General features: G+C 45.6%; 1 protein-coding gene across 3 annotated transcripts in view; it reads left to right on the forward strand.

Moving 5' to 3' along the window:
• The window catches only part of WDFY4 (WDFY family member 4), a 292015-nt gene that overhangs the window by 180463 nt on the left and 86530 nt on the right, over positions 1 to 25022 (forward strand). For all 3 annotated transcript variants that reach the window (XM_035023705.1, XM_035023725.1, XM_035023715.1), the window contains exons 42-44: positions 687 to 738; positions 3467 to 3633; positions 24414 to 24562. In XM_035023705.1, the coding sequence (XP_034879596.1) occupies positions 687 to 738; positions 3467 to 3633; positions 24414 to 24562 (368 nt within the window). The remainder of the gene's footprint in view (positions 1 to 686; positions 739 to 3466; positions 3634 to 24413; positions 24563 to 25022) is intronic.

Consider the following 25022-nt stretch of genomic DNA (forward strand, 5'->3'; position numbering starts at 1 on the left):
GAACAATTCTGATTCAAGATATTCTAAAAGGCAGCCTTCCAAACACTGGAATGCAAGACATTTCCTTCTACATTCAGATTTATTCTCTAGTCTGTAACCTCAGGATCTTTTATCCACTTTAAATCCTTTATAAAACTTAATGAAAAAAATTATATTTCATTTGTTCAGTAGACACTTGAATTTTTAATGTACTATCAATAAATCTCTGGTTTTATGTAGTATTTTTCCCTCAATACATTCCTTAGGAAGTGAGGAAGGAAAAGTAAGTATCCTGCCCTCTCTGCTAGTGACAAAGTCAAAAGCTGGCTAGAAAACCTGGTCTCCAGTCTCTCAGGCTGCCCAGCCCCAGATCCTGTGCCTGGTCCCCTCTCCAGGGTGGCCCATACCACAGACATCCGGGATGCTATTGAATCCCATTTTGGCATCATCTTTGGTAATTACTGTAAGCCCTACTTAATGGAAGATTGTGGGTTTTTTCCCCTTTGACTCGGGACCATGAATACTTGCATTTTATTGTGGTCCTTTAGGATTTAGCATCCCTCCCTACTTGCATCTAAGACTCCAGTATATGAGTAATTCCAGGGGGTCACATGCATATGTGTGTGTTTATGGGTCTGTGTGATGGGGTGGAGGGCACAGCAGTAGTCTTCAGGATTTCATTTCTCTTTTCTCTGGTTTTATTTCAGGAAAACCAAGACAGAAATGGCAATGTTTCAGAAACAGATGTTGAAAAGCAAGGTATTCCATTTATCAGTTTACCTATTTTTCATTCGTAATTAAACCACTTCTTGGTTTTACTTAATCTGAAATTAATATTTTGAAGAAGAAAATGCTGCCAGTCTAAAGTAGGTAATGCTAAGACTCTTTTCCTTACTGTGCTCTCCAGAATGAGGAGGAACCTATTCCAGACCTTGGCTCTCTGTTAGGTGAAGAATTTTATGTTAAGGCTGTAACAGTAAGAATTTTATCTTGTCAATTTGCTAGATCAGAGAGATCTTAAAAGTGTCCTCAAGTAATACAAATACACGCTCAGTATGTGACCCAAAATACATGGGAAGAAAATGCTTTAAAGTAAAAATGGGTAAAAGAAATATTTAGTACTTTTTACACTGAATTCTGATTATAAAAATGACAGCTACAATAATCATTATTATTTCCCAGGCTAAAAAAAAATACTTCGAATCATTTTTGATGCTTACACTTACTCTTTATTTGTATAATTCTCATGGAGGAATTTGGTTGAGTTGGCTTGCTGGAAATCCAGGGTTTATTTTCAGAGGTCATTTGGCATGAACACATCCAAACATACATGCACACACACACAAATACAACCTGCAGACACACACAGACATATGCACTCTATTCCAGATTTTGTGTTTCTACCACACTGTGCCTTTTTTCTTCAAACACTCCCTGTCTGTGAGTTTCATTGCCTCCTGAGGTGTAGCTAGTGTGGTATCCTTAACCAAATGACAACTTCTGAGCGCTGATCTAACTTGTCTCATTTAGTGCCTGACTACTGGATTTTGCATTGAACGTGCTGGCTTGCCAGTCTGCAGTAATAGCGCCCAGATGTGAGGGCGCTGGGCCCTGATCCCAGGTTGATTTGGGGGTCCCTGGGGCATAGGACTTGGGATAATGTCGTAATGCCCATTTGCTTCTCTTCTCTTTACCCCAAGCCCCACAGCTCCAAGAACAGAGGGGGAATCTGCAGAGATGGTGGTGGTGGAAAGCATGTGCTGGTGTCCTGTGGGCATGGGCTGCTGAATCTCCTCGTCCCCATATACAGACCCCAGCCCCAGTAGGGAGCTCAGCCAGGGAAGAAGAAGAAAGGGCTTATGGTTCTCCCCTGTGCTTTCCTGGGTGTCTGTTTATATACGGCGTTCTCCCCGCATGGGGAAAAGCCTGTGGTGGCTGTTGCTTTAAGCAGCACACACTTCCATTCATCCAGCTGGGAGACTCCCAGGAGAGGAGGAGCTCAAAGAGGTGAGCATCTTAACACAAAGAAAATGGCCAGTAGCCCCTCAACTTTGCAGTCATGTGCCATACACCTGCCTCCTTTAGGAGAGTGGACATCTAGGACAGGGCGGGGGAGTAGGATCCAGAAATCATGTAGGTCTGCGCTCAGCAGGCACCCAAATGTCTGTGCCCGGGAGTGCATGCTTAGGAAGTAAGTCTAGGTGTGCACACGCATGATCGCAGCACAATGCATTCAGGGTAGAAATAGAAACTGTCTGTGCCTCCAAAAAATTGGAGATGGATTAGGTGATTATGAAAGAGCCACAGAATAGAATGTTATACAACCATTTTAGGTGAGTTCAAAGAGCTTTAAATGGAATGAGAAAGTGTTCCTAATATAGTCTTAAAAAGTTCTTGAAAAGATGGGGTGCCTGGGTGGCTCAGTCAGTGAAGCGTCTGCCTTCGGCTCAGGTCATGATCCCGGGGTCCTGGGATCGAGTCCCACATTGGGCTCCCTGCTCGGCAGGGAGTCTGCTTCTCCCTCTCCCTCTGCAGCTCCCCCTGCTTGTGCTCTCTCTCTCTCTGTTAAATAAATAAAATCTTTTTAAAAATTCTAGGAAAAAAAAAACTGTAGATGCAGCATAATTCCTATCATGTCAAAAAATCACGTGCGTGTGTGTGCACGCACGCACATGCACACACATATACATATACATTTGGAAAAGATATTAGAAGTAAAGAACTTGTTCAAATTGTGAACAGGGAGGAGAAACAGACTTAGTTCAGATTCGGCCTCTAGTTCTTTGTGACCATATGACTTTGAGCAAAGTAATTAGCCTCTTTCACTCTTCCCTGATTGTGAAGGGAGGTTGAAATAGAAACCACAACCTGATAGGAGTAGATGAAAAAAATGTCATCAAAAGCATCCAGCACAGAGAAAGAGCTTACTTACTACATCCGAGCTGTTGTTATTAGTACTATATCTGGGTGCATGAGTGATATTTGTTCTACTCAAATATTTTAAATTTATTCTCACAATTTCATGGGTTTTCCAAGTTTTGTTTTGTTTTTGTTTTTTTTTACACTAAGATCATAGTGCATCCATAATTAGAAAAAAATAGAAAAAAAAACCCCACTCTTTTAAAAGAACGAATAAAGTGAAGTTCAGAAAGAAACAGATTCTAAATGACCCTAGAAGGAATTTCTCTACTGATTAATAAGTGTGAATTTTGAAGTAGTGCCCCGTGGTCACACTGGACCTGCAGAGCAGCCGGACCTGGGCACACCTTCCAGAGTGAATCAACCTAACAGTGTGTTGACCGCACCACAGAGTCAGAGAGGTGACACCCACTTTCAGACACAGTGAGGGACACGCTGAGATCCACACCACTCACCTCTGCCCTGAAACCTTGCAGTTTCTCTCGGTGACTCATGACCATGCTGTGCACATCCCTCGTGAGGTCAGGTGGCTCGTGCCAAAAATGTGTGTCCCTTTATACTGCTGCAGATGAGCTGACACCAAAGAAAGCCGAGAGCGGGAGAGAGGAGGTGGCAGTGGACTGCACCCAGCTGACCTTCTTCCCTGCCTTACATGAAAGTCTGCACTCTGAAGATTTCTTGGAACTGTGTCGGGAAAGACAAGTTATTTTACAAGAGCTCCTTGATCATGAAAAGGTAATTACAGCACATCACGATTCTTCTTTAAAGATCATCAGATATGAGATCAAGCTTTCTTCATTCACATGGGAGGTGATGTTTCTCTTCACTATAAAAAAAAAAAATTAGCAAAAAGAGCAGGCATGCTTCTAAATTGGTGGGCGCAGAGCAAGGGCACAAATGGAAGCTGACAAACCCTGCATCAAGATGTTTAAAAGATATAAATCAAGGGGCATCTGGATGGCTCAGTTGGTTAAGCGTCTGTTTTCAGCTCAGGTCATGACCCTGGGGTCCTGGGATCGAGTCCCGCATCGGGCTCCCTGCTCAGTGGGGAGTCTGCTTCTCCCTCTGCCTGCTGCTCCCCCTGCTTGTGTTCCCTCTCTGTCAAATAAATAAAGTCTTTTAAAAAAGAGATCTACATCAAGCTAAAACACTGTCATGAAATATGGTCTACCTTCCAACACTGACTTTTTTTTTTATTCTTATGTTAATCCCCATACATTATATCATTAGTTTTAGATGTAGTGTTCCATGATTCATTGTTTGTGCATAACACCCAGTGCTCCATGCAGAATGTGCCCTCCTCAATACCCACCACCAGGCTAACCCATCCTCCCACCCCCCTCCCCTCTAGAACCCTCAGTTTGTTTTTCAGAGTTCATCGTCTCTCATGGTTCGTCTACCCCTCCGATTTCCCCCGCTTCATTCTTCCCCTCCTGCTACCTTCTTCTTCTTTTTTTTTCTTAACATATATTGCATTATTTGTTTCAGAGGTACAGATCTGAGAGTCAACAGTCTTGCACAATTCACAGCGCTTACCAGAGCACATACCCTCCCCAGTGTCTATCACCCAGTCACCCCATCCCTCCCACCCCACCCCCCACTCCAGCAACCCTCAGTTTGTTTCCCGAGATTAAGAATTCCTCATATCAGTGAGATCATATGATACATGTCTTTCTCTGATTGACTTATTTCGCTCAGCATAATACCCTCCAGTTCCATCCACGTTGTTGCAAATGGCAAGATCTCATTCCTTTTGATGGCTGCATAATATTCCATTGTATATATATATACCACTCTTTATCCATTCATCTGTCGATGGACATCTTGGCTCTTTCCACAGTTTGGCTATTGTGGACATTGCTGCTATAAACATCGGGGTACACGTACCCTTTCGGATCCCTACTTTTGTATCTTTGGGGTAAATACCCAGTAGTGCAATTGCTGGATCGTATGGTAGCTCTATTTTCAACTTTTTGAGGAACCTCCATACTGTTTTCCAGAGTGGCTGCACCAGCTTGCATTCCCACCAACAGCGTAGGAGGGTTCCCCTTTCTCCGCATCCCTGCCAACATCTGTCGTTTCCTGACTTGTTAATTTTAGCCATTCTGACCGGTGTGAGGTGGTATCTCATTGAGGTTTTGATTTGGATTTCCCTGATGCCGAGCGATGTTGAGCTCTTTTTCATGTATCTGTTGGCCATTTGGATGTCTTCTTTGGAAAAATGTCTGTTCATGTCTTCTGCCCATTTCTTGATTGGATTCTTTGTTCTTTGGGTGCTGAGTTTGATGAGTTCTTTATAGATTTTGGATACTAGCCCTTTATCTGATATGTCATTTGCAAATATCATCTCCCATTCTGTCAGTTGTCTTTTGGTTTTGTTGACTGTTTCCTTTGCTTTGCAAAAGCTTTTTATCTTGATGAAGTCCCAATAGTTCATTTTTGCCCTTGCTTCCCTTGCCTTTGGCGATGTTTCTAGGAAGAAGTTGCTGTGGCTGAGGTCAAAGAGGTTGCTGCCTGTGTTCTCCTTTAGGATGTTGATGGACTCCTGTCTCACATTGAGGTCTTTCAACCATTTGGAGTCTATTTTTGTGTGTGGTGTAAGGAAATGGTCCAGTTTCATTCTTCTGCATGTGGCTATCCAATTTTCCCAACACCATTTGTTGAAGAGACTGTCTTTTTTCCATTGGACATTCTTTCCTGCTTTGTCAAAGATGAGTTGACCATAGAGTTGAGGGTCCATTTCTGGGCTCTCTATTCTGTTCCATTGATCTATGTGTCTGTTTTTGTGCCAGTACCATACTGTCTTGATGATGACAGCTTTGTAATAGAGCTGGAAGTCCGGAATTGTGATGCCGCCAGCTTTGCTTTTCTTTTTCAACATTCCTCTGGCTATGCGGGGTCTTTTCTGGTTCCATACAAATTTTAAGATTATTTGTTCCACTTCTTTGAAAAAAGTGGATGGTATTTTGATGGGGATTGCATTGAATGTGTAGATTGCTCTAGGTAGCATTGACATCTTCACAATATTTGTTCTTCCAATCCATGAGCATGGAACGTTTTTCCATTTCTTCATGTCTTCCTCAATTTCTTTCATGAATATTTTATAGTTTTCTGAGTACAGATCCTTTGCCTCTTTGGTTAGATTTATTCCTAGGTATCTTATGGTTTTGGGTGCAATTGTAAATGGGATCGACTCCTTAATTTCTCTTTCTTCTGTCTTGTTGTTGGTGTATAGGAATGCCACTGACTTCTGTGCATTGATTTTATATCCTGCCACTTGACTGAATTCCTGTATGAGTTCTAGCAGTTTTGGGGTGGAGTCTTTGGGGTTTTCTACATAGAGTATCATATCATCTGCAAAGAATGAGAGTTTGACTTCTTCTTTGCCGATCTGGATGCCTTTGATTTCTTTTTGTTGTCTGATTGCTGTGGCTAGGACTTCCAATACTATGTTGAATAGCAGTGGTGATAGTGGACATCCCTGCCGCGTTCCTGGCCTTAGGGGGAAAGCTCTCAGTTTTTCCCCATTGAGAATGATATTTGCTGTAGGTTTTTCATAGATGGCTTTTATGATGATGAGGTAGGTACCCTCTATGCGTATACTCTGAAGAGTTTTGATCAAGAAAGGATGCTGTACTTTGTCAAATGCTTTTTCTGCATCTATTGAGACGATCATATGATTTTTGTTCTTTCTTTTGTTAATGTATTGTATCACATTGATTGATTTGCGGATGTTGAACCAACCTTGCAGCCCAGGGATAAATCCCACTTGGTCATGGTGAATAATCCTTTTAATGTACTGTTGGATCCTATTGGCTAGTATTTTGGTGAGAATTTTTGCATCCATGTTCATCAGGGATATTGGTCTGTAATTCTCCTTTTTGATGGGGTCTTTGTCTGGTTTTGGGATCAAGGTAATGCTGGCCTCATAAAATGAGTTTGGAAGTTTTCCTTCCATTTCTATTTTTTGAAACAGTTTCAGAAGAATAGGTATTAATTCTTCTTGAAATGTTTGGTAGAATTCCCCTGGGAAGCCATCTGGCCCTGGGCTTTTGTTTTTTGGGAGATTTTTGATGACTGCTTCAATTTCCTTAGTGGTTATAGGTCTGTTCAGGTTTTCTATTTCTTCCTGGTTCAGTTTTGGTAGTTGAAACATCTCTAGGAATGCATCCATTTCTTCCAGATTATCTAATTTGCTGGCATAGAGTTGCTCATAATATGTTCTTATAATTGTTTGTATTTCTTTGGTGTTGGTTGTGATCTCTCCTCTTTCATTCATGATTTTGTTGATTTGGGTCATTTCTCTTTTCTTTTTGATAAGTCTGGCCAGGGGTTTATCAATCTTGTTAATTCTCTCAAAGAACCAGCTCCTTGTTTCGTTGATCTGTTCTACTGTTCTTTTAGTTTCTATTTCATTGATTTCTGCTCTGATCTTTATTATTTCTCTTCTCCTGCTGGGTTTAGGCTTTATTTGCTGTTCCTTCTCCAGCTCCTTTAGGTGTAGGGTTAGGTTGTGTACTTGAGAACTTTCTTGTTTCTTGAGAAACGCTTGTATTGCTATATACTTTCCTCTTAGGACTGCCTTTGCTGCATCCCAAAGATTTTAAACAGTTGTGTTTTCATTTTCATTGGTTTCCATGAATTTTTTTAATTCTTCTTTAATTTCCTGGTTGACCCATTCATTCTTCAGTAGGATGCTCTTTAGCCTCCATGTATTTGAGTTCTTTCCGACTTTCCTCTTGTGATTGAGTTCTAGTTTCAAAGCATTGTGGTCTGAAAATAGGCAGGGAATGATCCCAATCTTTTGGTACCAGTTGAGACCTGATTTATGACCTAGGATGTGATCGATTCTGGAGAATGTTCCATGGGGACTAGAGAAGAATGTGTATTCCGTTGCTTTGGGATGGAATGTTCTGAATATGTCTGTGAAGTCCATTTGGTCCAGTGTGTCATTTAAAGTCTTTATTCCTTGTTGATCTTTTGCTTAGACGATCTGTCCATTTCAGTGAGGGGGGTGTTAAAGTCCCCCACTATTATTGTATTGTTGTCGATGTGTTTCTTTGCTTTTGTTATTAATTGCCTTATATAATTGGCTGCTCCCATGTTAGGGGCATAGATATTTACAATTGTTAGATCTTCTTGTTGGGTAGACCCTTTAAGTAGGATATAATGTCCTTCCTCATCTCTTATTACAGTCTTTGGTTTAAAATCTAATTTGTCTGATATAAGGATTGCCACCCCAGCTTTCTTTTGGTGTCCATTAGCATGGTAAATGGTTTTCCACCCCCTCACTTTCAATCTGGGGGTGTCTTTGGGTCTAAAATGAGTCTCTTGCAGACAGCATATCGATGGGTCTTGTTTTTTAATCCAGTCTGATAGCCTGTGTCTTTTGATTGGGGAATTTAGCCCATTTACATTCAGGGTAACTATTGAAAGATAGGAATTTAGTGCCATTGTATTGCCTGTAAGGTGACTGTTACTGTATATTGTCTGTGTTCCTTTCTGGTCTATATTGCTTTTAGGGTCTCTCTTTGCTTAGAGGACCCCTTTCAAGATTTCTTGTAGGGCTGGTTTTGTGTTTGCAAATTCCTTTAGTTTTTGTTTGTCCTGGAAGCTTTTTATCTCTCCTTCAATTTTCAATGACAGCCTAGCTGGATATAGTATTTTTGGCTGCATATTTTTCTCATTTAGTGCTCTGAATATATCATGCCAGTCCTTTCTGGCCTGCCAGGTCTCTGTGGATAGGTCTGTTGCCAATCTAATGTTTCTACCATTGTAGGTTACAGATCTCTTCTCCCGAGCTACCTTCAGGATTTTCTCTTTGTCTCTGAGACTCGTAAGTTTTACTATTAGATGTCGGGGTGTTGACCTATTTTTATTGATTTTGAGAGGGGTTCTCTGTGCTTCCTGGATTTTGATGCCTGTTTCCTTCCCCAAATTAGGGAAGTTCTCTGCTATAATTTGCTCCATTATACCTTCTGCCCCTCTCTCTCTTTCTTCTTCTTCTGGGATCCCAATTATTCTAACATTGTTTCGTCTTATGGTATCACTTATCTCTCGAATTCTGCCCTCGTGATCCAGTAGTTGTTTATCTCTCTTTTTCTCAGCTTCTTTATTTTCCATCATTTGGTCTTCTATATCACTGATTCTCTCTTCTGCCTCATTTATCTTAGCAGCTAGCGCCCCCATTTTTTATTGCACCTCATTAATAGCCTTTTTGATTTTGACTTGGTTAGATTTTAGTTCTTTTACTTCTCCAGAAAGGGTTTCTCTAATAACTTCCATGCTTTTTTCAAGCCCAGCTAGTATCTTTAAAGTGATGATTCTGAACTCTAGATCTGACATCGTACTAATGTCCGTATTGAGTAGGTCCCTGGCAGTCGGTACTACCTCTTGTTCTTTTTGTTGAGGTGATTTTTTCCGTCTTGTCATTTTGTGCAGAGGAGAATAGATTAATGAGAGAACAAAATGCTAGCAGGGTAACAACGTCCCTAGAAAATATACTCTAAACAAATCAGAAAAGACCTGAAGCAGTGGGAAAAGAAAGGGAAAGAGAGAAAAAAGAAAAAGAAAAAAAAAAGAAAAAGATAAAAACAAACAAAAACAGAACAAAACAAAACAAAACCAGAATGTGATCAAATATGATCAGGCTGGTATATAGATCAGTGCCACACACTAGATTTTGGGTGTATTTTGGTCTGTTAAAAGAAAGTGCCTCCCAAAATTTTAAAGAAAGAAAAACTTATATATGTACAAAAATAAGGGTTGATATGATGAAGGGATCAATATGACTGTAAAGATGGAAATTATAAAAAATTTTATGAAAGGAATTGATAAGTTGTTTAAAAAAAAGAAAGAAAAGGATTTAAAAAAAAAGAAAAAAAAAGGGAGAGAATGTGATCAGGCAGGGGAGTAGAAAAAAACCATACACTAGAGATTTAGAAACTATCTCAAAATTTTAAAGAGAGAACAGCTTATATATATATGCCAAAAATACGGGTAACTACTATGAAGGGATAGAATATGACTCTAAAAATGAAAAAAAGAAATGTTTTTTAAAAAAGGGATTGATAAGATGTTGGTTGAAAAAGGGAAAAAGAAAAATTCAAAAAAAAAAAAAAGAAAAAAGACAGTTAAAAAAAATAATTAACTTTGAAAGACTAAAGAATCATGGTAAAAAAGCCATGAATTCTTTGTGCAGTATTCCCCTAGCGCTGGAGTTCTGCCATTCTCATTGATTGGTAGACTTGGTCTTGGCTGGCGGTTCTCGCTGATCTTCTGGGGGAGGGGCCTGTTGCCATGGTTTCCAAATGTCCTTGCTGGAGGTGGAATTGCCCCGCCCTTGCCGGGTCCGGGCTAAGTAATCTGATCGGATTTGCTCGGGAGCTTTTGTTCCCTGCAAGCTTTCCGTACAGCTTTGGAGGCAGAGAGTGAAAATGGCAGCCTCCCAATCTCCGCCCTGGAGGAGCCGAGAACTTGGGGCCCCGCTCCTCAGTGCACCCCCAGAGAAAAGCAGTCAGTTGCTCCCGTCTCCCCGGTCTCCGGCTGCACTCCGTGCTCACCCGGCCTGTGACCGCGCGTTTCTATCTCTGGCACCCGACCCTGGGTCGAGTCTCCAAACCCAGCAGATCCCTGCGGTGCACTCCCGCGCGGCTCCTCCCGGGGGAGGAAGGTGAGTCTCCCCGGATCTGCCGTTTGTTGGGTCCCCGCTGGAGGAGCAGGGGCCCGACTGTGCCGCGGATCACGGTTTATGGCCACCCCGAGCTGAGAGCCCGCGCCTGGGCTCCGCCTCTGCAGCCGGCTTCCCTGCTCCGATACCTGGGAGCTCTGCCACACTCAGGCACCCCCGGTCTTTCTGTGACCCCGAGGGTCCTGAGACCACACTGTCCCGGAGGGTTCCACCCCCCGCTTAGCCACCAGAGTGACGTCCCTCAGTGGAGCAGACTTCTAAAAGTGCCGATTTTGTGCTCCGCGGCTCTATCACTTGCCAGAAGCGGCCGACGGAGGCCCCTCCCCCGCTGTCTATCCTCCCAAATATTGCCTCAGATTCACTTCTCCGCCCGTCCTACCTTCCAGAAAGTGGTTGCTTTTCTGTTCAGAGAGTTGTTGCTATTCTTTTCTTCGATCTCCTGTTGAGTTTGTAGGTGTTCAGAATGGTTTGATCCCTATCCAGCTGAATTCCTGAGAGGAGACGAAATCCAGGTCTCCTACTCCTCCGCCATCTTGCTCCACTCCCCGAATGTAAAATTCTTGATCTTGTCGTTTGGCACCTTGGGCTCCTGCCTGCAGTCTGACCGCCTTGAGGGATCCATCCCGCATTGAGTGTGGATGTGTTTGGACATTCAGCCTATACGTCCAGGCTGTGCCTAGACTCTCACCCTGACACCAGCCTCCCCCGTGCCCCTACTCAGGCCTAGGGGTGAGCATACTTGTGGCCTTGTCAGCCCTCAGCAGGGTAGACCTGGAGAAGATGAGTGCATGGGCCAGGGGGCAGGCTGGACAGTTAGCAGGGAAGCCTGCAGGTTAGGATGCCTGGAACGGGGTTGAAGGCCCCACCGCATGGCCCCCTGCTATGACTGGAAAGGAGCTGGAGAAATCCCTAAAGTATGGACCCAGCAGAGGATTTCTCTTACCCAAATCTAAGAAAGAGATGAAAGATGAAGCTTATTTCTTAGAGTAAAACATACCTGAGCTCAAATCCCAACTTGGCAACATACTAAATTTCATGTTACCTAACCTTTGTGAGCCTCAATTTTTCTTATCTTTAATAGGGAGTGTTGAGTGACCATTTCACAAAATTCTTGTAGGGCTAAAATGGGATAATAGAAGCAAAGAGACTTGCTCAGAGCTGGGCACATGTGAGGTAGCCCACTAAAGACCAACTCTCTCCCCTTGCTAAAGGTTGGGTGGTTTAAGGGCCTCCGAGTCTCACCCACCAACTCTTCCGCTTACGATGTAAGTGAAGGAGATGCACTGGCAGAACAGAGGAGCGGGCAGGGCGTGGCCCAGAGGCCATGCAGGGACTACACAGAGAGAAATGTGTGAGAGCTGAGGGCTGGTCTGGTGGATGAGAGTGGATCCAACCTAAGGGCCACTGAGTAAGCAGCCTGGATTTCCAGGAGCAGGTGCCAAGCTCAACAAACCTGTGAGGGGCATCAGCAGGTGCAGAAATGAAGCATGTCCTTTCCAGGGCCGGGTTCCTTACAGAGACTCCCGGGGGTGTGAAGCTGGGATTTGCTCCTTGCAGGGGTTGGATAGAAGGGGACCAGATTGAAGTGCATTGCCAGATGGTTAGCAGTACTTTTATCAAGTTTCTTAGCTGTTCTCAGACTGGAGTCACAGTTTAACCAACACAGTCTTGTAACAGCGTCATCCTTCTTATACCTGCTTAACCCAAAGCTTCCAGGCATAGAGCACATTTGCAGTTCCTATCACACCTCACTACCATGACTTCGCTCATGCTGGTAAATCTACCTGCGCCGCCCTGGCTGCTGACTCTCTGAAGCCGATCTCAACGGCTTCCCACTCTGGGACCTGGGGTACCTGCAGTCTCCATTGCCCCCTCCATCACCCCCTGCCCTTGCTCCAGGCATACAGACTAACCTTCCCCACTTCACCTGTCTGCCTCTGTCCCTGCACTGGTGCTCCTTTGCAGAGGGACCATTGGGTACCTAGCCTCAGGCATGCCTGGAGTAGACATTCAGTAAACACTGATGAATGAAGATCTGTTAAATTTATGTTCATTTTATTTTGATTATAGAAATAAAGTATGTCTACCTTGTAAAATATTTAAAAATGGAAATCAAAACATCTATACATATACATATACATTTACATACTGTGTGGTATTCATAATACCTGGCTGCTGAGGACTAACAGCTGATAATGGTTTGGACGTATCAATATAATAGCTTGTTCATTTTAGAAATGCTTATTTAGTAAATGTGTAATCAATTGAAAAACAGCTAGGAGATTGTTTTCTTTCTATAAAAACTTTGCCTTATGCCCTTAAAAGATTATATAAAGCAGTGATTCTCAACAGGGGGCAGCTTTACCCCCAGGCGACACTTGCCAATGTCTGGAGACATTTTCAGGCTCATGAGTTGGCAGGGAGTGATGCTATTGACCTCTGGTAGGCAGAGACCAGGGATGCTGCTAACCATCCTCAAAGCTCAGGACAGTCCTGCCCTCCACCAGAAAATAAGTATTCAGTCCAAAATGTCTATAGTGTTAAGGTGGGAAACCATGATAGGGAGGATGCATATTAAGCAGATGTCACATTCAGCTATCCCCTCCTACTTTCTTGATAGGGTAAGGAAATACTGGATTGTATGTGTCCATTTTGGTTATTTTCATCGTTTTGATAAGAACAGATCAATGGCAATGCTTTGCTTTTGCTGGGTATATTCATTTTCTGTTGCTGCCATAACAAACTACCAGAAACTTAGTGACTTAAAACAGCACACATTTATTATCTCAAAAGCCCCAGCACAACAGGCTCCGCTGGTCCTCTGCTTAGAGTCACACAGGGATGAAAGCAAGGTGTTGGCAAAGCTGCATTTCTTTTAAGAGGTTCTGGAAATGAATCCATTTTCAAGCTCATCCAGGTGTTGGCAGAATTCGGTCCAATGCTTCCATAGGACTAAGGTCCCTGTTCCTTTGCTGCCTGTCCGACAGGGATCAATCTCAGCCTCTAGAGGCCACCCACATCCCTTGCCTTGTGGCCCCCTCCTCCATCCTCAAAGCTGGCCACTGCAGGTCAAGTCCTTTCCCCCTTCAGACCTTGCCGGCCCCCTTCTGCCTGTCATCACATTTCTCCCACCAGCCCACTCTTCTGCCCTCTTCTGCTGCTAAGGGCTCATGGGAGTACATTAGATCCACCAGGTCATCCAAGACAATCTCTCTATTTTAAAGTCTGCTGATCTGTACCTTAATTTCTTCTGCAGGTTCTTTCAAGCAGCACCTAGATTAGTGTCTGATGGGAACATCAGGGAAGAGGTTCTTGGGGGACGCTTTGGAATACTGCCTGCCATTTAGTATCACTCCGGGTCCATATCCTACTTAATCCACGTCCTCACCTTCCAAGGGGAGCTTCTGTGGGTGGCATGGCTCCCATGTACTTCCCAAGGCCAGCCTGGTGGTTCCAGCCCTAACTGGGCTGGGCTGAGGGAAACACCTGGAGTTTACAGCCAAGAGCTAGTCTTAGCCCCAGTATATGCAGCAGGTAGATGACCTTGGTAACTGTCCTGGTCTCTGAGAGTTTTATTTTTGCTGGTTGTCCTACTCAGTGGCATCTCCCTCAGGGGTCGTGTTGGAGGTGGTGGGGGGCAAGAGCCTGAAGCCCACAGGTGACTGACTTTGCCAGCCCCCAAGAGGCAGGACAGGACCAAGAAGAGACTGTTCTCCCGTCCTTCCCTGTCTTGTACTTAAACTTCAGTCTTTCTTGGTCTCCATGTCACACAGCAGGAAGCTGTCAGAAGCACCACACGTGGCTTGTTGTGGTAGCAGGGATCTCTAGGCTGTGCAGACAGGAGCATGCCAAACCCAGCAGGGGCTGAGAGCGAGAGTAGTCCTATTTCCACTTAGCACTTGGTATATCCCCTTGCTTGCCTGGAGGGGACAGCCTGGGGGTAGGGGCCCAAACGAGTGTCAGCTCCCTGGAACCAGAGACTGAGCAGTTGTAAGGTCAAGGTGATTCCTTGCCATTATCTGGACATTTGTTCTTTGCACAGGTTGTTTTGATTCACTTCATTGGGTTGTTCTTGTTGCCTCTGGTTTCATGGTAAATTACGGGAGAGGTTATTTCCCAATTCAGCCTGAGTTTCTCCAGGATCAGTAGAACCAAACCACTGGATGCACTTGCTCCCTGGAGAAGGAGGTGTGGGAGGAGAGCAGCCAGGGCCGCATAAGGGCAGGCTCCTGATGGTGGGGGTCGGTGGGGGGTGGGGCAGTCTGGCCCCAGCCGGGCCTGACTCCTGGGGTGCTCCTGTGAGGTGAGGTGCTGCAGGGGTGGGTGTCTGGGCATGATGCGAGACTCAAGGAGCCTGAGTGGGGCCGTTATCCTGCTGCCACGGTGGAGAATGAGGCAGAGAATCAGAGAGGAGCCCATGAGAGACCTGGCCTGCTGGGATGGGGCCCTGTGGGAGTTCCTGCACCCACCACAAAATGCAACATTTTGTGAGAAAGAGGGAAGTTGCAGGCTTGGAGCCTGGATTGGTATATGGTGAAACAGAGGGAGTCCCTAAATTTGAAGCATGAGAGGCAGGAAGAAGCACGAGGAAGCAGGCCACAGGAACCCAAGAACATCCTGGGGTAGCAGAGCAGAGTCAGGTCTAGACTAGGAGCTCTCTGTGGAGCAGGCCCTGGCTGGCTGTGGAGGGCATGGACCCACCCTGACGTGCCCCCCTCCTCTCCCCCACCTCCACCAGCCAGGTGCTCACAGACCACGCCCACCCACTCCGCACTGCCTGTAGCCCAGGCCGCCTTCTGCGTGAGTCTGTCCTGGTGTCTGATGCATGCCCAAGCACTCTGCCCACTCCGCCACCAGCGCCACCTCAACACATGGCTGTCATTATTGCTGAGTCTTCCTGTGGTTTCGTTACAGGCAGGGACGGGCTTGCATTTATCCTTGTCCTTCCCTTTCCTGACATGAAGCATTTGTGCTCGGAAAGGGTCTGCCTTCTGGAGAGCACAGCTGTGTCAACAGGGAGCCAGCCAGGTGTGCAGAGCTCAGGGAGGGGCAGATGGACTGCAGCGACGACCTGGGCCTGCTCTCGGGTTCCTGGAGACCTGGCTAGTGGGGGAGCCCCTCTGGGAGCAAGTGGGGCATGACTGAGCAGGGGCTGGCTTCCACAGCAAATCCACCACCACCAGCACCAGGGAGGCCGATGCCGGCAATTCGTGCCCAGGAGGGCAGCTGGGCACAGGGCACGTGCTCAGACTGGACTCAGAACCTCCCTTTGCTCTTGTTTATCGCTGTTATTGTCAAAAATGTCACTAGCTGGATGTCTGGAGCTGTTGCTTGTGGGCTTTCCTACAGCACTTCATCTAGTCTCATGCCTGGGAGGGTGGCTGTGTCACTTCCCTTTCCCTGGTGGTGACTGTCGGGCCTAGCGGGCCTGCTAACTGAATTTGCTGGGATCTGATCTCAGATCTGTGTCACTCGAAAGCCATGTGGTTTTCCACTGTCTCCCAGCTCACTGTGTTGAGCAAGTTACACTAAACTCCCCACTGCCCTGCTCCCATACTGGGGCTCAGAGATGCTGGCTGCAGGCCCTGTTGTGCTCCTTTGTAAACTTCCTGGTTAGCAGCGGCCCAGGCGGGCAGGCCTCCAGGTCCCTCACCACACATGGCATCTCTGCCCAGGACACAGCATGCTGAGCATGCACCAGCCCGCCCCCCCTGCTCATGCCCTTGCCCCTGGTCCACTGTGGACTTCATCCCCGTGGACGTTCCTTGTTGTCAAGGATAGGAACTGGATGGTGAGGAAAGAGGTATTGTTCCACTGCCCCTTGACCCCTGAACATGTTCCAGCAACAGTAGAGAAAGTTTGCCCATGGCAGGTGTGTGTGTATATTTGGAAGGTGAGGGGGTAGTATCCCCTCTGTCTTTCTCAGGCTGGCACTTTCTGCCTGTATGGACACATTTTGTAGCCAGCATTGGTTGTGAGCTGGGGACTCCCCTAATTCAGACGTCTCCATTAGACCCTTTGGGTCTGTGCTTTTTCTAAACGTCTCAGTGGCTTCACAGGGCTGTGTGGTGGATGTGCATCCATGCTCAGAAAACCTGCCGCCGACTAGCCATCGTGTAAGGTGAACACCCCACGGCAAGCCCCCCAGTTTCTCCTCCCCTGCTGCCTCAGAAGGGCTTTGCTAGAACAGTCTAGGAGACTCTCCAGGTTGTAACCTCTTTCCAGGCTTCTGGGTGGCCTGTCCCTGCCAGAGGCCCCAGGGGGAAGCAGGAAGGCCTGGGGCTCCAGAATGGCGGCAGCTTAACTCATGCCTTTGTGCTGCATGGGAGCTGTGATCGGCCCCAGCAATACCTGGGATGGTAATTACTCTGCGCTACCTTTGCGTCATTGATTAATGGTTCCCAGAACCACAAACACATTTCTCTGCAAATAGCTCCATTTGACGTGAGAAGTGGTATATTTAATGCATCTTAATTGTGGGCCCGAGTCAGCCACTGTGCTGTTGGGAATGATCCTTTGTACCCTGCCACCTAAGGTACTCTTAGAGATGAGGCTTCACTTGGCAAAATGGGCTTCCAGAGTCCAGTCCAGAGTCAGAACTGAAGTGGCAGTTATTTTTGCTGTTGCTATTCTCTTTAATTACATGAAAAACTAAAATTATTTTTTATACAAACTCAATGTAAAATATTAGCTTGGGTTTGCTAGCAAGGAAACAGGGCAAAGGGAGTTATTTTTGCTCTGGACAGCAGAGAGCAGCATCAAGCTCTTCCCAGGTATTTTTTTTTTTTTTTTAAAGATTTTATTTATTTATTTGACAGAGAGAGACACAGCAAGAGAGGGAACAAGTAGGGAGAGTGGGAGAGGGAGAAGCAGGCTTCCTGCCGAGCAGGGAGCCCGATGTGGGACTCGATCCCAGGACCCTGGGATCATGACCTGAGCCGAAGGCAGACGCTTAACCGACTGAACCACCCAGGAGCCCCTCTTCCCAGGTATTTTGAGATGAGGCCTTTTATAGAAAGTGAAGAAGTGTGTTAACCTTTTTAGGTGGTAACTTCCCGTAGGTGAATAGCCATAACTGACTTTCTAAGATGCAGAGCTGTGTATGTCCCTACTTAACACCTTCTGTGACTCTAGTTGGCATACTTTGTGCACAAGGCCACTCCCAAGCTGGCCCTGCACCTCCCTGGATTGCCCCCTCCCCCGCCCTTATGTGTACACACACACACAACACACACACACTCACACCTGACTTTTGACTCTAATTGTGCACAACTACTTATGATCTCCAAACATGTCCAGCTAATTCAAGACTTTGTGTCTTGGAATGCTCCTCCCCTGGTTTTGTCCTCTTTACTCCTAACCCCAGCCTTGGGGTCACATCCTTTGGGACCATTTCTGTGAGGTCAGCCCCGCTCCCTCTCTCACCCCTGTCTGGGCCAGACAGCCCCCTCTGTGTCCTGAGTGCTTGTATCCCCCCTCTCCATGCCATGCTGGGACAGTTGATATTCTCTTTCCTGTTAGACCATGAGCATTGTCAAGGTGTACTTTGTCTCCCTCTGAGCCTAACAGTGTGTGGGACACACACTAAACATTCAGTGCAGACCTGGGAAATGAATACATGAACGAATGAAAGAGTTATGAGCAATATGCTGATATAAGATGAGACCTCATCCTTCATAGCCTCGCTGGTGTCTGGGAATCAGTTTCTCAAAGTATGGTCTTCAGATGACCTGCATCAGAACCATCCAGGCTGCTTATTAAAATGAAGATTCCAGGTCCCACTCTGTACCTGCTGCACCAGAACATCTGGGAATGTGATCTGGGAATATGAACTTTAACAAGCTGCCCAGGTGATTCTCATTCATTCTCTTTGAATAAATGCCCGAGATCCACAAGTCCAGGTTTTACAATTTTCAGAGCACCCTGGCTAGAAATGTGCTCCAGTTTCAGTCAGTTACCAATGAGCAATCCTTAGTAAATGCAGTTTCCCTAGACTCTGTGCTTTGAACAGTCCTCAGTACGTTTCACATTATGCCAGTGCAATTTCTGTCCTTCCCATTTGTTCTCGTCTGAGCCAGCCGTGAAAGGCTGGGAGGCTTGGCTGTTTGCAGGCTTGCCTGTGGAAGTGGCACCTGCGGGCAGGCAGGGGGCATCCCTGCTCCTTGTCTCTGCCTGAAAAGATGAGCTGCTGTAAAGAGATCCACACATTCTATTTCTTCTCAGATTTGCCAAATTGATATAAAAGTAGCATCTCTTTATTGTTTTATGATACATTTTTTATTACCAGTATGACCAAATGCTCCTTTTATTTTTTTATTGTTCTGTTAATCCCCATACTTTACATCATTAGTTTTAGATGTAGTGTTCCATGATTCATTGTTTGTGCATAACACCCAGTGCTCCATGCAGAACGTGCCCTCTTTAATACCCATCACCAGGCTAACCCATCCTCCCACCCCCCCTCCCCTCTAGAACCCTCAGTTTGTTTTTCAGAGTCCATCGTCTCTCATGGTTCGTCTACCCCTCCGATTTCCCCCCTATCATTCTTCCCCTCCTGCTATCTTCTTTTTTTTTTCTTAACATATATTGCATTATTTGTTTCAGAGGTACAGATCTGTGATTCAACAGTCTTGCACAATTCACAGCGCTCACCATAGCACATACCCTCCCCACTGTCTATCACCCAGCCACCCCATCCCTCCCACCCCACCCCCCACTCCAGCAACCCTCAGTTTGTTTCCTGAGATTAAGAATTCCTCATATCAGTGAGGTCATATGATACATGTCTTTCTCTGATTGACTTATTTCACTCAGCATAACACTTACCAGTTCCATCCACGTCGTTGCAAATGGCAAGATCTCATTCTTTTTGATGGCTGCATAATATTCCAATGTATATATATACCACTCTTTATCCATTCATCTGTTGATGGACATCTTGGCTCTTTCCACAGTTTGGCTATTGTGGACATTGCTGCTATAAACATCGGGGTGCACGTACCCTTTTGGATCCCTACTTTTGTATCTTTGGGGTAAATACCCAGTAGTGCAATTACTGGATCATATGGTAGCTCTATTTTCAACTTTTTGAGGAACCTCCATACTGTTTTCCAGAGTGGCTGCACCAGCTTGCATTCCCACCAACAGTGTAGGAGGGTTCCCCTTTCTCCACATCCCTGCCAACATCTGTCGTTTCCTGACTTGTTAATTTTAGCCATTCTGACTGTTGTGAGGTGGTATCTCATTGAGGTTTTGATTTGGATTTCCCTGATGCCGAGCGATGTTGAGCACTTTTTCATGTGTCTGTTGGCCACCAAATGCTCCTTTTAAAAGTGATCTAGATGCCAGAGTTCACAGATAGCCAATATAAATGGAATTTATATAGTCTGTCTCCTTATTATACTTAACTTTTTTTGTGGCAATTGGTGCATTTTTGAAAAATTAGAATACTTATTCCATATGCCAGTAGAACAGAATGCATTGATAGCAGGGCCTAGCCAAGCAGAAGATGTACAAAAGGGACATGTGATCCGTGTGAGCGGGGCTAAAGCTTTCTTTGCAGTAGATCTTGCACACAAATATAAGGAAATGTACGCAGCTGCACTCTTCTGGGTATCTCATAGGACGGCTCCACATCTCACTTTTTCTGCCTATCAAATTAGGGCATTGCACTAACTCACAGACTAATCATTTTGGAAGAGCTTCAGAGGGCCTCCAGCTGGACCTTCCCCTTTTGCAGATGTGCACACTGAGGCCTGACTCTAGGAGAACATGCTGGCAAGGGGCTGCCATGGAATGTCCCAGCAAATTGTTGGCCCTATAACTTCAGCTCTGGGATTTTTGGATTTCCAGCCACTCTGTTCCTTATCATACATGGGGCCAGGTGTAGCCACATACTTAGTGATCTTCCTGCCAGGAGTGATGATATATTATCTAGCTGACCTCAAAATAATTCTACTTCTGAAGCAGAAGTTCCTCTCTTTTTAAAGTAATCAATAGAATCATGGCATGAGGGATTTCTTAACTATGAGTAAACTTGGGAGGCAGCCCTCCCAGGGCTAATTTAAATGGAAGAGCAGGTAAGAGTTCACTTGGGTTCATTTTTTAGTTTTTAAAATGCCACTCTTTTCCAGCAGAATCAATTTTTAAGCTATTAACCCAGCTCTCACCAGACATTTTTCTTGTGGTTTGGTTTATTCTGGTTGTTACTTAATTCTCCCCAAAGGAAAACACTAGAAGCTCATAGGAATGTGCTCCCGCCCTGCTGTGGGCACCACAGAAAGTGGACAAGGGTGGGGCTTTGCAGGGAGGGGGAGGCTTGGAGGTACACAGTCCTGGGCTGGTGCTGGAGCTGTCTACGCCTCACTGTGCAAACTTGAGGATGAGGTCTCCTCTATACAAAGGGATAAGAGGAAAAGTTCAAACAGGCTGGCATCAAGCCTCCTGACGGTGCTGGTGGGAGTGCAAATTGGTCCACTTTGCAGGGAAACAGTCCAGCAATAGAGGAAATTTTAAGATACCCACACCCTTGATCTGCAGTCCGGCTTCTAGGAATATATCCTTCAACACACCATCCTGTGCGTTCCAAGTGTTATATGTCCAAGGATGGTCACTGCAGCATTGCTTGCAATATCCAGATATTTGAAAACAACTTGAATCTGTAGGAGATTGGTTGAATAAGTTCTAGTACATCCTTGCAAGAAAATACTCTGTACCTATTAATAAGAGTGAGGCAGCTCTGTAAGAAGTGATTTGGATGATTTGGAAGGGTTCCAAGGTGGGCCATTAAGGGAAAAAACTAGATGCAGAACAGTGAGCATATGAATATGCTATTTGTATAAAATAAAAAGGATATGTATAATCATCTTATGTATTCCTGGAATCTCTTTGGGTGGATATACTGTAGGAGACGTCCAACTTTTTCCCTAACCTCTTAGACTCTCCAACTAGGCCAGAGAATTAAGTTGACAGAAGACAGATCAGGATAATACAGATTTTACTTTTATACAGGTACACGGGAGTCTTCACAGGAAAATGAAGAACCCAAAAAGTGGTTAGGCCTAAGTGCTTAAGTTGAACACAGTGTAGTAATTGTGAAAAACTAACCAAAGTATACAGGGAGGCTGAAGGGAGGTTCGTCCAACCGGATTTATTTGTGCATATTTCTCTAGGTCTGACCTGTCTGTCTCAGGTGTTGAGAATGTTCTTTTCCTCCTAATATAGGGAGGGCATTTTTCACCTGGGAGTTTTATCTCCTATTTTCAGGGAAAAAAAGGGTAAACCAGAGCGCCCTTCTTGTACCTGCTGCTTTTTAAGTATCTTTGACTCAAAATAGTAATGACAAAGTGGCATATTTTGGGGTGGCACATCTGCTATCCTTCAGTACAATAAAGTGGTGATGGTGCTTGCCTCTGGGGAAGGCTTTCAGGGAAGCCGAAGGGCTCCACTCAATTGCCTAAATCTCAGAGTAGACGTGTATCCTCAATTGTTCCTATTATTATTGTTATTATTGGTTTTGTAGTTTGTCTGGTAGCAGTTATTGTTAATTCTACCTCTTCTTGCTTAGATTCCTTACATCTCTCCTTCCTCCCACTTGTCTCTGCTGCCATATACCAAGTCATCATTCTTCCAATGGACCACAGTAATAGCCACATGACTGATCACATTTCCACCACTCTTGGCTCTTTCTGATCTACTCGGCACGCAGCAGCCAGTGTCCTCTTTCAGAAATGAACTCTCACACGGCTTCCTGTTGCAATGAGCATACAGCCCAATGGCCTTACCAAGACATCCAACCCCCAACCCCTCACCCCCAGATCTAAGCATGCCTACTTCTCAACTTCATCTCAGCTACTCTGACCTCTTTTCTGCTCCCCAGATCTGCCCTTCCTGCCTCTAAGCTCTGGACTAGATGTTCTTTTCCCCTCAAATGTTCTCTGAGTTTTCCATGGCTGCCCCATTACCATATATCAGGTCTCAGAGTTTGTCTAAAATAGTGTCCCCTCCAAGCTTCTCTCTTCCCTATTGTGATCACCCTAGTTTTTCTCTCTCAGCATATATCACAATTTGTGATAGTTTATTGGTTGACATGCATGCTTACTATCCATCTTCCCCCCCCCTGGATTTTAAGCCCCATGAGGGTAAGGTTCTTGATTATCTTGTCCATCCCTCTATCTCCGAAGCCCAGCTCAGGGCCTGGCATGTAGTAGGTGCTGAGTGCAAACTTTTGAATAGGTGACTGTCTGGATGAATGAACAAAGTTGGAAATGAGTCCATGGTCTGGCTCTGCAGGTGGTTTGAGGACCAGCTCCACTGACAAGGTGGAGGCAGGAGAGGCCAGGGGAGCCAGCTGCCTGCAGGAAGCTTGGGTTTTAGGTACCAGGACTCTTAGCTAGTCCTCACTTAGGAAAAATAATTCAGAGATGACTGTGGGTAATGCTTGTCTTGGAACAAAAAACCCTTGGCAAATCTTCACTTTCAAGCCTTGACCCTGACTTTGATCCCATTTGACGCACGAGTTGGAGAACTGGTATTCAAGGCCTGCTTTCCAGGTTTCATCACTGTGGTCCCAGTATTGTTCCCAACAGTGAGTAGGGAGCTTAGCTTCAATCTCAGGCTCTGCCACTTACTAGGGGACTGATCTTTGGTGAGACTCATCTTTTTTTTTCTCCCCAGTAGTAAAATCTCCCTTGCCTTATTGTAAAGATTATATTGGTTGGTATGTGTAAAATGTTTACAATGGTTATGTTAGATAGTAAAAAAAAAATCGGTTCCTCTTTTGTGTAACTGGAATTAGCACAGAATTACCCTGAGAAAATATTGGCCTTGGCCTTACTCCTGGTCCATCTGGGCTCCTGTCATCTAGAATTCATTTATTCCCTCACTTATTCAGGGATTTATTCCATGTAAAGACCCACTGAGTCCTTACTTCATGCAGAACTCCAGTTCATACCAAACACAGGTCAGGCTCCCTGGGAATCCAGCTATGGGCCAGAGATGTGCATGCAGGACATTCACTGGGAGTGACAGTCACAGGGTCACGTAGAGGGAGAAGTGCAACTCTGACGCAGTCTCAGCCAAGGCTTCAGTTGTTTCCGTGAGAGCTGGAGGTGTGGGGTGGAATTGAGACACAGGGTGACTCTTCCTACCATGCAGGGACCAGTTGTTAGGTAGAGACTGCCACTAGGAAGGGGGCATGCCCTGTGCCCAAGCACTCTCTTTAGCACAGGTGATTTTGGAAAGCTTCCAGAATTTCCAGCTACTGAGAGAATGAACCTGAGTCTGAAAGGAGGGATCTGGGTAGAACACATGCCTCCTCTGCATATACCTGGACTAGCCTTGGCCTTGCAGAGACAGCAGGGCCAGTCTTACACTTGTGGTTCTGGATAGACTTGTTCCAGTCCTGGTTCAGCCACTTAGCTGGCCCCCCGACAAGCTCCACTGCCTCTGTAACTGAGGGTGCCTGGTACCCTGAAAACCCTCCTCACTATTAACTACAGAATGTTTTGCATGGTTGTGGAGTGGTTTAAAGTGAGAGGAAGATTGTCAATGCCCTCAATACAGCCATACTCATCCACGTGTCTTGGTGGAGGTGGGGGTGGCTTTGGGTAATTCAAATAACAAAACGGTGTTTTCGGTGTAGAAGTGCCACTTAGACTGTGAAGAGCAGGGCAGCTCTCGAGCAGTGGCTCTGTCCCTCTAACAAGGTGCTGCTCTCACCTCCAAACTCTCAGTGGGCGGCGGGTCACTGCCCTCGTGCCCTCCATAGGAATGATGGGCATGCTTCACATGCACACAGACTGACTCTGATGCTGTCTCCCTCCAGGTGACACAGAAGTACTCCCTGGTGATCGTGCAGGGCCATCTGGTCTCCGAAGGGGTCCTGCTCTTAGGCCACCAGCACTTCTACATCTGCGAGAACTTCACGCTCTCCCCTGTGGGGGATGTCTACTGTACCCGCCATTGCTTATCCAAGTGAGTTCCTGACTTCTAGCAGACTCTTCCCTGAGCCTCGACTTCCTTCTCGGCCACCCCTACTCCTACCCCTCCCACCTAGGTGTTATTGTGTTCTTCGTTTGGGCCTGAAACTGAGCCATGAGAAAAAGCAGAAGAACCTTAAGACGTAGGCATCCATGACTGTGGTTTCCCAAAGTTAAAATCTGGAGTGGGGAACAAGGAAGTAGCTCCTCCTGTTCCATGTGATACGGAATGGACCGCAAGACAAGCGGGATCTCGCCTTAGGTTGTTTGGGTGACTGAGTCCAGTCCCATCGCTTACTCATTCAACAGCTTACTGATTGCTCATTCTGTGTGAAACATCAGGCTCTGCCCCTCATGCTGAGTGAGGCACACGAGTGCACTCGGCAGCACAAACAGGTTCTTTTGGAAAGAATTGGGAGCACACGGTTTTCATGGGACAAAGTATTTGTCACGGG

This window comes from Mirounga leonina, unplaced genomic scaffold (genome assembly GCF_011800145.1).
Source record: "Mirounga leonina isolate KUSES-001 unplaced genomic scaffold, KU_Mleo_1.0 Mir_114, whole genome shotgun sequence".
Classification (NCBI taxonomy): domain Eukaryota; kingdom Metazoa; phylum Chordata; class Mammalia; order Carnivora; family Phocidae; genus Mirounga; species Mirounga leonina.